A 15,920-nucleotide genomic window follows, 5' to 3' on the forward strand; every position below is an offset into this window, starting at 1 on the left:
GTGAAATTTAACAAAAGGGTAAACTGAAGCAGTTCGCCATGCAAGATAACATTGTTAACAAGGGCAAGCTATCTGTCAATAAATGAGTCAGTGGCTTGTCTCCATTTATGCCAGAGACCCCAAACAAAAGGACAGTGCCCCTTATATGGTCTTTGGAGAGTACAGAACAAAAAACAGAACAGAGTAGATGACATGGGATTGAGGGCATCATGACTGGTTATGGAGCTGAGGCACAGGGAATAAAATGATTGGTTGGAAATTTGGTAATGGGCTATTAACAGCCCCCTCTTTCCCTCATGAGAGTCCAGGTGCAGTATAACAAACCAGACATCCTTGAAGTGTAGCTTGGTGGTGTACCCATCCCCCAAGGTCAGTTAAATTCCTCGAGGCAAGAATAAATCAGTGATTAGCAAGAGAGCTGGATAAAAAACTTAATCCATTACAGACCAGCTGAATCTCTGAACTAAGTTCAGAGACAAAGAACCATGACTTAAGCAGTTACAGGACAAAAGCAATTAATTGTAAATAGGATCAATAAGAAAATGATACAGAATCAGTTCAGTTTTCTCAATATTAAACCCCTTGGGAAAGGAGGGGAGGGATCTGGCGCTGATAAATCAAAGGATAAAGGATTTGGGCCAAATATTGTTGGGAGTGGAATAAATCTCCAAAAAAGGAGAGATTTCTAGGTAATAGTGGTAGAGGAAGAATTTCAAAGTCAAAGTGGGTTGAGCATAGTGGTGCATGCCTATAATTCCTACTACTGAAAAGGCTATGGCTGGTGGATTAAGCTCAAGGAGTTCTGAGATGCAGTAGGCTAAAGCCACTCAGGTGTCCACACTAAATCTGGCACCAATATGGTAAGCCTCTCGGGCTGGGGATCACTGGGCTGCCTAAAAAGGGGCAGATTTGCCCACACAAAGTCAGTCAGTGCCAGTCAGCTGTGAGATCTGGCCTATGAGTAGCCCCTACACTTATAGCCTGGGATATGGGAAAGATAGGGAGGCCCAGTTTCCCACAAAAAGAAAGAAGGAAAGTTGGAGTGGAAAGCAAAGATTATACCAGCTCTTCTTTCTGGCCTAGTATATATAGAGACATGAAAGAAATAACAGCCAGCACTGGAGAAGGCAGCCAAGGAAGTAGTGTTTTCTGGAACAAGACAGGTTAATGTGAATACAAAAAGAGGAGAGTGTGAAAATAATTGAGAATGAAAAGTTTATTAGAGAGAGGTCTGAAGAGTCAACTCTGTGTATTCATTCATCCCAAGTTCCAGTCCCACATTCTACCTATTGACCCTCTTTGTATCAATGTTACTATATAGTATGTACTACTGTCCTCTCAAACCCAACTTAACTCAAATTGAACTTAACTACTTCTGCAAACCAGCTCATCTTCTTGACTTCCTTATTTTTATCAGTGGTACTTCTTCCAATCACCCAGACGTAAAACCTCAACATCATCTTTTGTTGTTTCATATTCCTTATAAGGAATCTGGTCAGCTGCCAATTTTTGTCAATTTGAACTCTACAACGTCTCCTCTTTAAAGACCTTCCTTTTTATTCCCACAGTGATACCCTAGTTCAGGCCGTTGCTGCTTAGAGCCATAGTATCTTAATTTTGGAAGGTACTTACTGAGTTATCTAGACAATCTCTGTCATAAGTAAGGAACCCCCTCTATAACATTCCTCACACGTGGTCATCGAGCCTTAGTTTAAACTACAGAAGAAGATGGTCATGTTATAATGGAAAGAGCCCCAGGATTCATAGTCAGAGGACCTGAGTTTATGACCAAGTGGTACTTACTACCTCTATAACCTTGGGCAAATCAGTTAACGTCTCTAAGCCTCAGTTTTCTCATCCATAAAATAGACAGCATAGGCTAAATTATTTTGAAGGTCATCTATTTCTAAATCCTTTGATCCTGTGATGGGAAACTCAGTACCCCACAAGACAGCCCCATCCATTTTCAAACACCATAGTTATCTGCAAGCTCTTTCTACTATTTAGCTGAATCTTCTTTCTTGTACTTTCCATCCTTGGCTCCAGTTCTGTTCCCTGGAGCTATATAGAGGGAATTGACTCCCTCTTCCAAATGACTACTATCATGGGTCTGTGAGAAAAACAACAGACTCTAAAGGATGAAGGCCTGGGCTTGTACTAGGGCTGGAATATGAGTACCTTCCCAGGTGGAGGAAAGAGAAGGCACAAAAACCAGTACAGCCTTGGGTGGGAGTTAAGTGAGGCACATTAATAGGCCATGTTTTGTTACTCATATTTATTGAGCATCAACTCTGTGCTCAGGCAATGTTCTAAGCACTTGGAGAAATACAAAGATGTCTGAGAAGATACAATTATCACCATTCAGGCCCTTGTAATCTTGCAGTTGGTTGTATGGGGAAGGGGATGAGGTTGTGGCCATATGTTAATGGTACATGGTAGATTGGTAAGACGAGAATGGCCCTCGGAAGCCATTTTGTTCAGCCTTCTTATTTTGGAGATGAGGAAACTGAGGCCACGGGACATTAAATGACTTGCCCAAGATCGAACGGGAAGAAAACATCAGAGCTGGGATGTGAATTTGAGGCCTTTGATTCCAAAGATAGTGTACTTTTCACTATGCCATAATTAGGTGGAATGCTAAGGCTTAAGATATGGGACAGCTGAATAGGAGAAAGGGCGGGACTTTACAGAAATGTGTAGGGCATGAGTGCAAGAATGAAATGTAGGCAGCAGGGGTTTGGATGGCTGGAAAAAGTAGTTGGTAGGTAGAAAGGAGAGTGAGGACTGCTTGTATGATGCTGGGCACATAGGAGGCATTCAGTAAATATTTGTTATGGTTGAGTGTAGGCTCATAAATAGTATTGAGAACAAAGCATAGGAGAAATAACTGGGGCAAACAAGAAACTATTGTACTCTCTTTCTTTTTCTCTTCATCCCTTGTTTCTCTCTCCACCTCTCCATTTCCCTCATTTATTCTTCCCTTCAGTCATCTGACTTTCCTTCTCTTCCTTTTTTCTCTTTATTTCCTTCTCTTTTTCTCTCCCTTACCTAACCATAATGTGAAACTGAGATTTTTAAAAATTAGTTTTTGTGAATTTTGTTTCCTATTAATTTTAAGTACAGGTAAGTTGAATATTTTACATTTTTCTGGAAGAAACAAAACACCAAAATGTGTTGTAAGCTGCTTTTTATTTATGTGTGGTCCTTAAGGGATTTTTCCCCTCTATGGTGTATATATTAGGATATTCATAGCCTTAATAGGTTAGCTTTATCTTTGTGGTAAATTAAATTGGACTTAAAATTTTGTGAAAACGGAGTAAAGGAACAGAGCCTATAAGCAAATTTACATACGTAATAAATGGACAGAACATGTAATATGTCTACATAGTAAAAACATTAAGCAACTAAAAACATATTTAAATAACTTTTAATTTAATCAGTTTCATTTTGTACACTTAATGTGAGGCAATGTGACAGATTTATTGAAAATAGTGCTGGATTCAGAGTCAAAGCCACTGGTTCAAATTGTGGCTCTGCCCCTTCGTGCCTTTGTCACCTTGACCAAGTCATTTAACCTCTAAGCCTCAATTTCTTTTTCTGTAAAAGGAGGGAATTATGTAGATGATCTCTAAGGCCCTTTCCAGCTATAAGTTTGTGACCTATGACATGGTTCTTTGGACCACACTTTAGGTACATTAACTGTATGTCTGCATGTCTAATGCATCTTATGTTTTAGATAGGAAATCTTATAGATTGTTCCTGTGCTATTTATTTCACAAATGATTACAAACATTACAATTTTCCCTTTCATTCATATTAGAAAATTTGGGAGGCTTGACAGATTTTGGTTTGTTGAATTAAATTCTTAGTTTTGGGTTCATTTTAGTGACTGACCATGAACTGCGCTGTGATGTTAAGGTTGATGTGATAGACAACATTGAAATTATATCTCGAACTCGGGAACTCTATGTGGATGATTCTCCGTTGGAACTGATGGTGAGAGCATTGGATGCTGAAGGTAAAGAACCATAGCGGAAAGTCACCATTAACCTCCTAAAGGACAGTAACTTTCATCTCATGCTTAGCATATGAAAACATGCCACTTGGGAAATAAGTAAATTGAAACAAATTTTTTCTCAAATGGAATAATTCAAGGTGAGGAATTCACATTTATAAGTGTAATTTAGGGTCTTAGTCAAGGCTAGTATGTAATTTTTTTTTTGTCATGATTCCCTTAGAACTCTACATCTATGCCCAAATCTACTATTGAGCTCCTGCTAATGGCTCCTAGGTATACATTGCAGAACATTTTCTGGTATTTCTGGCTAGATTAAGTCGGTCCTTTTGACTTTGAAGGCGAAATGCAAAACTTGTAGTTATCTTACGTTATATCCTATCTTGTGATAAGACTGTAATCTACTGATTTTATGTTGCATTTTCTGTGCTGTTTCTAATGCTGCCAGGTTGTTTAAGACATTTTAATTCATTATATCTTTCTCTAAAATTTCTTAAAAGAGGGACAGTTTTTTCAGTGTATAAGGTGAAAATATATGAAATACTCAGATACTTAGATGTCAGTGTGATTTATGATTGAATGGGCCTGTGGAAAGGAGACCTCCCAGCCTACAGGAGACCATATGGTGATTCTTATCCATTTGGCAAGGGATATCAGTAAAGAGGAACAAAAGACAGTGTGGTTTAACATTTGACAACCGGAAGCTGACCAACCTGAATTCTCTCTGCTCTGCAGAGCTATACAGCCAAAGTGCTTACTTCCTCTGTGCAATGGTTTGTGAGCGAAGTCTTAACTTTTTCTGTAATAGCACTTATATATCTTCTGATGAAGGAACATTTGCTGGTTAGATTTTAGCTTCTGTGTTCACAGTATTTGGCTATTTTTGAATTTGTATTTTCTTTTCTTTCTGGTTTTGGTTTCGATCTACAGGAAACACATTCAGTAGTTTGGCAGGGATGATGTTCGAGTGGAGTATTGCCAAGGATGATGAATCGGAAAGGGTAGAGCTGTCTAGCAAAATCAGGTAATCCCCTAACCAAATACAGACCATCTGTGCAGGAGGAACCCATCTGCTCCTGGAGAGCAAACTTGAATGACAACCATGTTCATGGGTTTTAATGGCCTTGCTGCTAGGACTTTTTGGGAAGCAGATAGATTATTAGGAGGAGGATTTGTAGTGGAGGAATGGCATCTAGCATGTCTGGAGGGATTCTTTCTCATTCCAGGCTAATCACAAGAAAAGAAATAATGTAGTGTAATGGAAGAAGCACTGGATTGAGAAACATACATTTGCATGCCTACTCTGATACTGAGCAAATCACTTGCTTTCTCTAAGCCTCAGTTTTCTCACCTATAAAATGGGGATAAAAATGCATTACATATCTCATAGGACTATGAGACAAGTGCTCTTTAAATCACTGTTATGAAAAAGGACTTAGGACCTTTTTGGACCTCATCTTTAGTCAAGATGTATCATTCAACAGTGCTACTGCTAGTGCTATTTCTCCTATTTTAGCTAATAGCTAAAAAAACCATTATTGTAAGTAATTCTGTTGTTAGTACAGAGGGTAGTTCTTAATCTCGATTCCAATCCCATTTCAGTATTAGTCAGAGATGTAGTAAATAAACTCATTCCTCATAGTTCTTATGAGAATAACAGCCCTTTTTCTCCTGTAAAGCCACTGGAGATATACCATTTTTATGGAGTGTAGGTACAGCTTTTAGAAGAAATTGATTTTTCTGGTTCTATTAGATGCAGACTTAATTCTGTCTTATTAGGATTCTGAAATACTCTGAAGCTGAATATTCTCCACCAAAGTATATAGCTGAGATGGAAAAAGCAGAGAAACAAGGGGATATGATTCTGGTGTCTGGAATTAGGACAGGTGCAGCAGTTATTAAAGTTCGTATACATGAACCCTTCTATAAGGTAAACTCATGCCATAAACTTTCAGCTCACAAACTTTGTTTATGTGTAGTTTCTTACTTGTATTAAGTACAAATTAAAATCTCATTTCTTTTAGTTTGTACCTATTTGCCTTTTTACTATTCAACCACTTTCTTCCTCCCAGAAAAAAAAAAGCATTTACTTTCTTATTCTTAATCAGTGACTAAAATCAATACATTATCAAGATACATAGTTGCCCTTAACATTATCTGAAGGTGAAATTTAGGATATAAAAGTTTATTTTAAAATGCCATGTTTAACAATGCCATTGAAGCTGGCATTGAGGGCATGCATATGGAAGCTTAAGTGTCTGTTTTTTTCTCTGTTAGAAAGTGTCAGCTGCATTGATACGTCTGCTGGTTTTGGAGAATATATTCCTTATTCCATCCCATGATATCTACCTTTTGGTAGGAGCTTATATTAAATACAGAGTTGCCAAGATAGTCCAAGGGAAAATGACAGGTAGGTATTGGTCTTTGCACAATCTCATTTTGCCTCCACATCTTGACAAATCTTTTCTCCAATAGCAGCAAAAATAAAGGCAGTTTAATATTAAGTATGTAGGGGTCCTCTTTATGTTTTCAGGTTTCACTTATTCCTGTGCCAGTGTTGGACAGAGACAGTGGGGATATCTTGAACTGGATAACAACATAGTTAAGATACTGATTTGGTTTCATTGTTTAAAGACATCTCAATTCTCTATTTTCAAACAGTTCTCAGGTTTTCACTCTCCCAGACCAAACGATGATATGTGCTGGGCTTGCAGAGGTCCCAGTTAGCAAATAGTAGAGGAATCTGGGACAGTGAGGTGGCGCAGTGGATAGAGCACCGGCCTTGGAATCAGGAGGACCTGAGTTCAAATCTGGACTCAGACATATCACATTCACTAGCTGTGTGACTCTGGGCAAGTCACTTAACCTCAATTGCCTCACTGATAAATAAATAAAATTTAAAAATAAAATTTAAAAAAAAAAAGAAAGAGTAGTAGAGGAGTCTGCTGGAGGCCATGGAAGCGATTTAAAATTCTTAACTGTAAAGGTTGTTTTTAATAAAGCCTCTGGAAATTTCTTATGAAAACCAGGCAGCAGTCTTATCATTGTAGTTGTTATAAAAAATCATTTGTCCCATAAATTCTGTGAGACCTATAGAATGTGTATTGGTTCTTCTCACTTTTCTCATTGCTGTCCTTTCACTGCATTAGTTACCACCTTTTGCTCCTCAACCTACCAGACTATTAGTATGTAAGTTTTCACCAGAGTAGATACACATTTAATTCCTTTGCAAATAGATATGAAAAATCTTAATAGTAGAAATATAAAGTAGAAGTAGAGGGTGTAGTTTCTTCCTTTAGACCTTCTACCTGATTTCCTTGAGATCTGATTTTTTTAGAAATCTTCAGTGACTTGGCCATTATTGGTTTACGTTGCTTTATCTCTGTATCTTCCATTTCTTGCAGAGGTCGATTTTCCCCTGGAACATTATGAGCTTGAGCTGCAAGATCATAAAGCCGCACATAGTAGATATGTCTTTGATAAGGTAGCTTCACTGGATGAGAAAACAGCCACAGTAACTGCTCTCCAACTAGGTCAGACTAATCTGGTCTTTGTCCATAAGAGTATCCTTTTGGTAATATTATATTGTAGCCACAATTGCTTGTTGACTTGAATGTGCTAGGCCTGATCCATGGTAAAAATGGTTTAGTGGGAATATTTAGTACATGTCATTTAAGAGCACTTACCTACAGTACTCAATAATAGTGTTGACTTTCTGTTGGCCTCTTTTACAAGGAACTGTATAAAGATATTACCTGAAATATCTACTGTTTTATTTTCTATGAATTTCATTTATTGACTAACTGCAATACATCCAAAGGAGGGCAGTTGGGTTGGTGAAGAGACTGAATTCTATGCCAAGAAGGGAAGGATGAAAGGAATTGGGGATGTTTATTTTGGAGAACAGGAGATGTATTTGTCTTCAGATATCTGAAGGGTTGGTTGTACTTTGGAAAAAGGAGTTAAACTTAGTTGACTTAGTCCTATTGGCTACAATCTAAGAGCAAGGGGTAGATATTTCAGAGGCAAATTTCAATTCACTCTAAGTCAAAACTTTATCATAAATAGAATTTTCCTGTAGTACAAGGGGTGACTTCCCTAGGTGGCAAATTTTCACCTTGCTTAGCATTTCCAAGGGGAAACTAAATGTCTATGTACAAGAGTGGTGGTAGTGAGGACTCCCATTCAAGTATGGAGTAGAATTGAAAACACTGAGTCCTTCCACTTCTGGGATCTTGTGAAACACATGTGTATAACATGGACTCTTCAGAGATGGATTATCCAATCTGTGGAATATTTGGGCATCTTGCTACTGCTTCCTCTCTGGTTTTCTGTCTGCTCTATAACTTAGCCTCTGTTGTACCTTTCTGGAAGGTAATGTAAGCTAGAAAGGTAGGGAAAAGGAAGAGACTAAATTTAAGTTTGTGTAATATTAGTAGCCATAGTACTATTTTTAAGTTGAATTAATAGGGAGAATGAAGTTTTGGAATAATCTGTAGATTTAATTTGATCTTGTTTCTCCCAAATTAGCATAGACAATTGAGAGATGACTTTTCAAAATAATTTTATTAAGGTTCACTAACAGCTGTTCTTTAGGAGCTGACTTGAGAGTGGTATGTGTAAAAATCTGTTCAGTAAAAATACACAAAATTAATATTAAGATTGAGACAAAATTTAAATGGTGATTTGGACAGCATCCCTCAGTTTTGCATTTAGGAATATTTGACATTTGAAATACAAGCAGTTCCCAACTTACAGACAGCCTGTGTTCTAAAAGTTCATTTGTTCCCTGATCAGCCTATAGAAGTCTGTTTAATTCATATTCTATCTGAAACATAATACTTTTCTAGTAATTCTGTAAGCCTAGCAACCATGTTAATGTTTGTATGGGGAAATGCATTATTAGTTTTAATATGGGACAACAGTAATATATCTCTTCTACCCTTGTAGTAGGAGCTGGAATTCTCTTTTTGATCTGCCAAGTAGTGGAAAGGAGGATTCCACTAGTTCTGAGCCACTGATGGGCCTGAGACAAAGGCTTCAGTTGATTGCGGATTTAAGAGAATGAGTATTGAGAGGTTAAGTCTGAGTTGGGGATATTGGGAAGGAATTAGAAGGGTTGTACCTTCTGCCAATGTGAGCCATCCAGGGGTTCATCTCTCTATTCTGAGATGAATTCCCACAGTTACTCCTGTTATTTTATTCCTTGGGTCCTAGGGCTTAGTCTTTCCCTTTTCGCTGCCAGGGGTTAAAAGTTTTCCTTCTAAGTATACCACCCTTATCTTTTTTCACTTACAGTCTGTAGGGAAAACTATAAGTGGTAGGATCCTTGGGTACCAAGACATTTCATGAGGGAGAAGGGCTATCTTAGTTTGGATGGTTGTCCCAAGGTAGCCCTTAGCATGTGATGAGATATAATTTGAGAAAGTATGACTTCCTGTACTTCAAATATGAATGGGAAAAATCCATCTTCTTGACTAATTTCATGTACAAATGACCTTTCTGGTTTATAGTTTTTGTCAGTCAGCCAATAGTCAGTCAATAAACATTTATTAAGCACCTGCTATGTGTCAGGCACTGTGCTGAGTACTGGAGGTATAGAAGGAAAGGTAAAAGAAAGTCTCTGTCCTCAAGAAATTCACAGTCTAATGGAGTAGACAGCATGCAAACTACTATATATACTTAAGTTATGTACAAGATAAACTAGAAATATCAATAGAGGGAGACACTACAATTCAGAGGGATTGTGAAAGGCTTCCTATGGAAGATTAGATTAGATTTTAGTTGAAATTTGAAGGAATCCAGGAGGCATAGATGAGGAGGGAGATTATTTCAGGCATGGGGACAGCCATTGAAAATGCCCAGAGTTGAGAGGTAGGGTGTCTTGTTTGAGGAATAGCAAGGAGGCCAGTGTCACTGGATTAAAGAGTACATGATGGGGTATGAGGTGTAAGTAGACTGGAAAGGTAAGGGGGTAGGGAACATTATGAAAGGCTTTGAATGCCAAACAGGAGATTTCATGTTTGCTCCTAGAGGTGATAGGGAGCCATTGTAGTTTATTGAGTAGGGGGTGACAAGGCCAGAGCTGCACTTTTAGGAAAATAAGCAGACCCGCCAGCAGGCTATTGCAGTAGTCTAGGCATGAGGAGATAAAGGCCTGCACTAGGGTGGTGGTAGTGTCAAAGGAGAAAAGAAGGCATATTTGAGAGATGTTACAAAGGTGAAATTGACATTTATTGTAAACAGTTTGGATATGAGAGGTGAGATGGTGAAGCGTGGTTGCAAGCCTAGGGGACTGGGAGGATGGTGTTGCCTTCTACAGTATTTGGAAGATTTAAGGGGAAAGAGAATGATTTCAGTTTTAGATGTTTGCATTTAAAATATCTATAGGACACTCATTTTGAGATGTTTAAAAGGCAGTTGGAGATGTGAGACTAGAAGTCAGGAAAGGATAAGTAGATCTGAGAATCATTAGTATGGAGATGATAATTGAATACATGGGAGCTGATGAGATCACCAAATGAAATAGTATAGAGGGAGAAAAGAAGAGCACCCAGGACAGAGCCTTGTGTTGCCCCCATGGTTAACATGTTTGACCTAGATGGAGATCCGGCAAAGGAGACTGAAGAGTGGTCAGATAGGTAGGAGTACTAGGAGAGAGTGGTGTCATGAAAACCCAGAGTATCAAGGAGAAGAGAGTGACCAGCAGTGTCAGAGGCTGCAGAGAGGTCTAAAAGGATGAGAATTGAGAAAAAGCCATTGGTTTTGGCAACTAAGAGATTATTGCTAACTTTGGAGACAGCAGTTGGTTGATTGATGGAGGTATGTTTGCAGGCAGTAAGGGAAACAACCATCAGATAGGGAGAGATTGAAGCTTAGTGAGAGAGTAGGAATGATAGAGGAAGCATCTGTTAGAGGAGATGAGATGCAGTGGGATCACTTGTGCATGTAGAAGGGTTAGCCTTAGCAAGGCTATCTAGTTAGGCAAAAGTGAAGGAGGATAATGGCAGAAGACATCTGGGTGATGTGAAATAAGGAAAAGATATTAAAGAGGCTCAGTTGGCCCAGAACTTAGTGTTGGTCATGTCAATATACATAGGGCATTTATCAACAAATACAGTTGTGCCTATAAAATGCTATTATGATCCATAATGTATAGATAATAAATAATATAGTAGAACATACTGATTTGTACTAATTAGAAGGAAGGGATATTTAAATTAGTAAAAGAAGTTTGAATAATAGATTTTTTTTTCTTAAAGAAACACAGTTCCATTATTTCTAAACACACGTGAGAACCAGAACTAGGCTAATAAATGGTGACCTCACAGAGGTCTTTAGGTGCTTTACTTGAATGACTATATATAAGAATGATTTATAATTATCATATTCTTTTTGAGGGTAGTGGAAAGAACACTGAAAATTGGAGACAAAAGATCTGGCCTTGGTGCTGGTGCTGCCACTTATTAGTGATATTACCTTGGGCAAGTGTACTAATCCTCTGAGACTGTCCTACTTCATGGGCTTATTGAGAGGAAAGCACTTCGAAACCAGTCAAGTGCTTGGCAATCACTGTTTCTGCGTAGTGGCTTCTGATGCTTCAGGAGTTCCTGACACTGTTTGAAAACAGTAGGTGCCTGTAAGTGGCTTTTAACATCTTCCTTGAATCTCACTTTTCTACGATCATTATAAATATGTGTGAGCAAGCCCATTCTTTATAGATATAGTAATGATAAACAGTCCCTAAATCAGTTATCACAAACTAAAAATTAGTGTGGTTTAAATTAATGATGGTTTACTTTAAATTATCTATAATAATGCAAGGCAGAAATAGTCTATATAATCATAAATAATTTATTTGGCTTTTCATGTGCATTATGTGAAAATTAATAATGATAACAGTAAACAACAACAATAATCATCATAGCTAGTAGTTATATAGCACCTACTATATGCCAGAAACTATGCTAAGTGCTTTACAAATATTACCTCATTGAGTCCTCACAACAATTCTGGAAGTTAGGTATTATTGCTATCTTCACTTTACATTTGAAGAAACTGAGACAGAGTCCTGCCCAAGGTCACACAGCTAGTAAATATCTGAAGCTGGATTTGAACTCAGGTCTTTCTGACTCCAGGCCCAGCACTTTATCCATTGTACCACCTAGCAGTTTTACTTGGACTGATATTCAAATGTGTTTGCATTCTCAGTACTGAGCACAGTGCTTTGCACATTGGAAGTGCTTAATAATTAACTGAATTTAATTTATTTAAAAATGTATACTTTTTTTTTTTTAAGGCAGTTGGGGTTAAGTGACTTGCCCAGAGTCACACAGCTAGTAAGTGTCAAGTGTTTAGTCTGAGGTCACATTTGAACTCAGGTCCTCCTGACTTCAGGGCTGGTGCTGTATCTATTGCGCCACCTAGCTGCCCCTAATTTATTTAAAAATGAACATGTAAAGAAGGCAGATGAGTATTAGGTAACTCTGTGTATCTGATTGCAGAGGGAAAGAATTTTTGCATGAAAACTTTTTTTTGAGTATTAGAAAATAAACTATTATATTTTTTCATCCTGTACCACCTTTCTCATTTTCAGCCTTTGAAACAGCCCTATGATTATGGGACCGTAATTCTTAGCATTGGAAGGGACCTTCTAGATCACTTATGCTGACCTTATTTTGCAGATGAGGAAACCGAGGCCCAAAGTGGTTAAGTGGTTTGTCTAACCTCATAGAATATCAAGGTGGGAAGGAATCTCAGAGTTCATCATGTGGCTGATAAGTGGTAAAACTTGGACTAGCTCCCAGCTCTTCTGACTTCCAAGTCCAGTGTTCTGTATACTAAGCCATATCGAACACTGTGGTGCAAAAGAATCTTCATTCTGCTCCTCAGTCAATATATTCATATTCAATTTGTTTTACAGACATTAAGTGCTTATTATGTGCAAGATTTTGTACTGGACACTGGGGCTACAGATAACTCAGGTCCTACCTTCAAGGAGTTTATGTCCTATTCTTGTTTTTGCTATCAAAAGGATAATAAAAGAAACAGTTTATAGCTTTCTATACCTCAATGTCTCTACAGCAATATAAAACCTTTTTTCCTTAATCAAAAACTAAGATGTCCATATGCGATCTGTGTCTGGACTTCCAAACTGTACCATATACGTTGTAGAGCCTGGATTTTTAGGTATTAGTTGTTGAGAAATCTGAAAAGCAATTTCTTCAGTTTTCTAATCAGTTAAGTGAAGGCATTAGAAAATATCCACAGGAGAATTGAGAGCCATTTTGTTAACTGACGTGTAAAACTCATTTCAGACCCAGTTTTACTTTGACATTTTCTCACCTTGTTTATTTCCACTGATTGTCATCAGCTGGAAGAAGAAATCTTGAAACAGGTTGTGAGAAACTTAGAAGAAAAGATCCTTGTAATATGAAGCTTCCTTCTCTCTTGGGTTTGGGTCAGATACCTCATTCAGGAAAGGAGAGAAGGCTGTGTTTACAGCAGGAAAAAAGAAGCCCCATGTGTCCTGTAAGTCTGGTGGAACAATAGGTCTAGCTGCAGGAGCTGAAACTTGGCCAGATCCATCACCAGTGGGAGCTACAAGTATAGTTCATGATTTTGTTGTTTGCACAAACACGAGGGTGACTCCTACTTTGGATCCAAGAATTCAGCTACATTGACCACCAAAGCTATACAGTTTGAAGGGGAGAGCCAAGTCCACTTTGGAAACCATCTCCACTAGCCAGGCTGTTAGTAGGGCCTCATCATTTTGTTTTGCATTGCGTGGCAGAAAAACACACTCTTAACATGCTGCTACTTGGTTTTTATACAGGTTTCATTGTGCAGCCTGGAGACCGATGGAGTCTGGAAGTGGGGCAGACCTATGTCATTACAGTCGAAGTGTATGATAAAAGTAGCACTAAGGTCTACGTGTCTGATGTGAGTGTGTTTGTGTGAAATTCCAAATATTTAGAAAACTTTTTTCTGCTTTATCTGAGTGAAGGCGGATAAAAAAAGGTCTCCTGATAGATACCTGCATTGTTATCCTTATTAAGTTTATTCTTTGTATCAATAACTCAGCCTTCAGTGATGCAAGCTGGTAGTTTTCAATTTTGAAATACCCAAATTCTTGAAGGATAGTGACCGAGAAGTCAAATTACATGGTTCAGTCATAATAAATGTTGCTTCAGAACAGGAATTCAAGGGCATCCCCACTGATAAAACTTGGGAGGTCTGACTCTCTATGTCAGACTTCTAACCTGTACCTCTGGAGAGGGCTGTGGAGGTGGCATTGGCACTGCTAGGTTAGGGATTGCAACATACACAGCTGGTGGGAAGCTCTGTGCCCACTTAGCCATAGGTGATGTAGAACCTCAGAGCTGGAAGACACGGTGAGAGATCATGGCATCCAACTTGCTTATTGCTACCTTCCCAGGGTCATACGACTTTTTGGTAGTAGAGCTGAGACAGTTTGCAAAATGGTACAAATTACACTAATGGTGTCATCAGTTTTGTTTCTTATTCCTCTTTACAACAACTTATAGGTGTTTCAAATATACCTGCCCAGCTACTTGAGAGACCAGAGATTTTAAAAAATATTAGCATCTAAAGAATCTTGATGTGGTTTCTTTATCCCTATGAATGCACAAAAACCTTTTTTCCCTCAGACCCTTTGGGATTAGGAGGGTTCTGGGAAGGGAGCCTCTCTGCAGATCTGTGTTTGCTGTGGATTGATTTTCAGAACATCAGGATGATGCACAAGTTTCCAAAGGCATACTTTGAAGAAGAGGCATCTGCCGTCAATGGCTCTTATCACGTAGTCAGAATTCTTAAAGATGGTGTCACAGTAATAAAAGCTACCCTGACTTCAATCATTTATCAGGTAGGAATTGAAAGATCACCCTTTTAGTATTAATAGCTGACATTTATATGGTGCGAAGTATTTTACACCATCTCATCTCAACAAGTATAGACTGTCTCCATTTTACAGAAGAGGAAATTCAAGATAAAAGAGGTGAAGGGACTTGTCCGTGGTCACAAAACTATTAAATATCCAAGTGGGATTTGAACTCGACTCTCTCCTGACTTTAAGGCTCTTTCAGTTGCAGTACACTGCGGTCATTCAATTTGGTTTTAGCACGTCAGTCAGTAAATGTTAAGTGCCTGTTATGTGTCAGGCAAAAGATAATCCCTGCCCACAAGGAGCTCACAGTCTAATGAAAGAAGACAATACATAAAACACATAAAAATAAGCTTAAAAGGGAGGGTATCTGGTGTAGGAATATGATGAAATCCTGCAGCCAGTTGGAAAATGATGAGATGGCTGGGCTACCTGCTGAAATGAAGCATCTCGGAGAAGCTCTCCAATGTCCACCCTTTCCAATCAGAGGCATATTAGCCTGTGGTAGATATACATCACCTGTTCTAAAGCACTTTAACAACTTTAGAGTGCTGTATAAATATTAGCTATTATTATTGTAATTAATATTATTGCCATTTTCATTGCTGAACTATTGAAAACATTGGGAGTTAATAAAACTAGATCTTACTGAATCCTGGAGATTAGAGAATAGGAGAGAATCATAGGATCATAGATTTAGAGTTGGAAGTTGACCTTAGAGGTTATTAAGTTCAACCCCCTCATCTATTTTTTGTCTTTTTCTTTTTAAAAATAATTTATTCATTTTTAGTTTTCAACATTCATTTCCATAAGATTTTGAGTTTTAAATTTTTTCCTCCTCCCTCTCCTCACCCCTCCCCAAGACAGTGTGCAATCTGATATAGGCTCTACTTAAGCATTCATATTAAACATAATTTCACATTAGTCACCATGTAAAGAAGAATTAGAACTAATGAGAGGAACCACAAGAATGAAGCAATAAAACAAAACAACAAAGGAAAA

General features: G+C 38.2%; 1 protein-coding gene across 1 annotated transcript in view; it reads left to right on the forward strand.

Moving 5' to 3' along the window:
• The window catches only part of LOC114049445 (nuclear pore membrane glycoprotein 210-like), a 126,725-nt gene that overhangs the window by 5,841 nt on the left and 104,964 nt on the right, over window positions 1–15,920 (forward strand). The window contains exons 2-9 of the mRNA XM_027870703.1: window positions 3,887–4,018; window positions 4,946–5,039; window positions 5,795–5,945; window positions 6,293–6,425; window positions 7,420–7,578; window positions 13,136–13,204; window positions 13,851–13,957; window positions 14,760–14,900. Coding sequence (XP_027726504.1) covers window positions 3,887–4,018; window positions 4,946–5,039; window positions 5,795–5,945; window positions 6,293–6,425; window positions 7,420–7,578; window positions 13,136–13,204; window positions 13,851–13,957; window positions 14,760–14,900 — 986 coding nt within the window. The remainder of the gene's footprint in view (window positions 1–3,886; window positions 4,019–4,945; window positions 5,040–5,794; window positions 5,946–6,292; window positions 6,426–7,419; window positions 7,579–13,135; window positions 13,205–13,850; window positions 13,958–14,759; window positions 14,901–15,920) is intronic.

Source organism: Vombatus ursinus, unplaced genomic scaffold (assembly GCF_900497805.2).
Source record: "Vombatus ursinus unplaced genomic scaffold, bare-nosed wombat genome assembly UNPS02014798.1, whole genome shotgun sequence".
In the NCBI taxonomy this organism is placed as follows: domain Eukaryota; kingdom Metazoa; phylum Chordata; class Mammalia; order Diprotodontia; family Vombatidae; genus Vombatus; species Vombatus ursinus.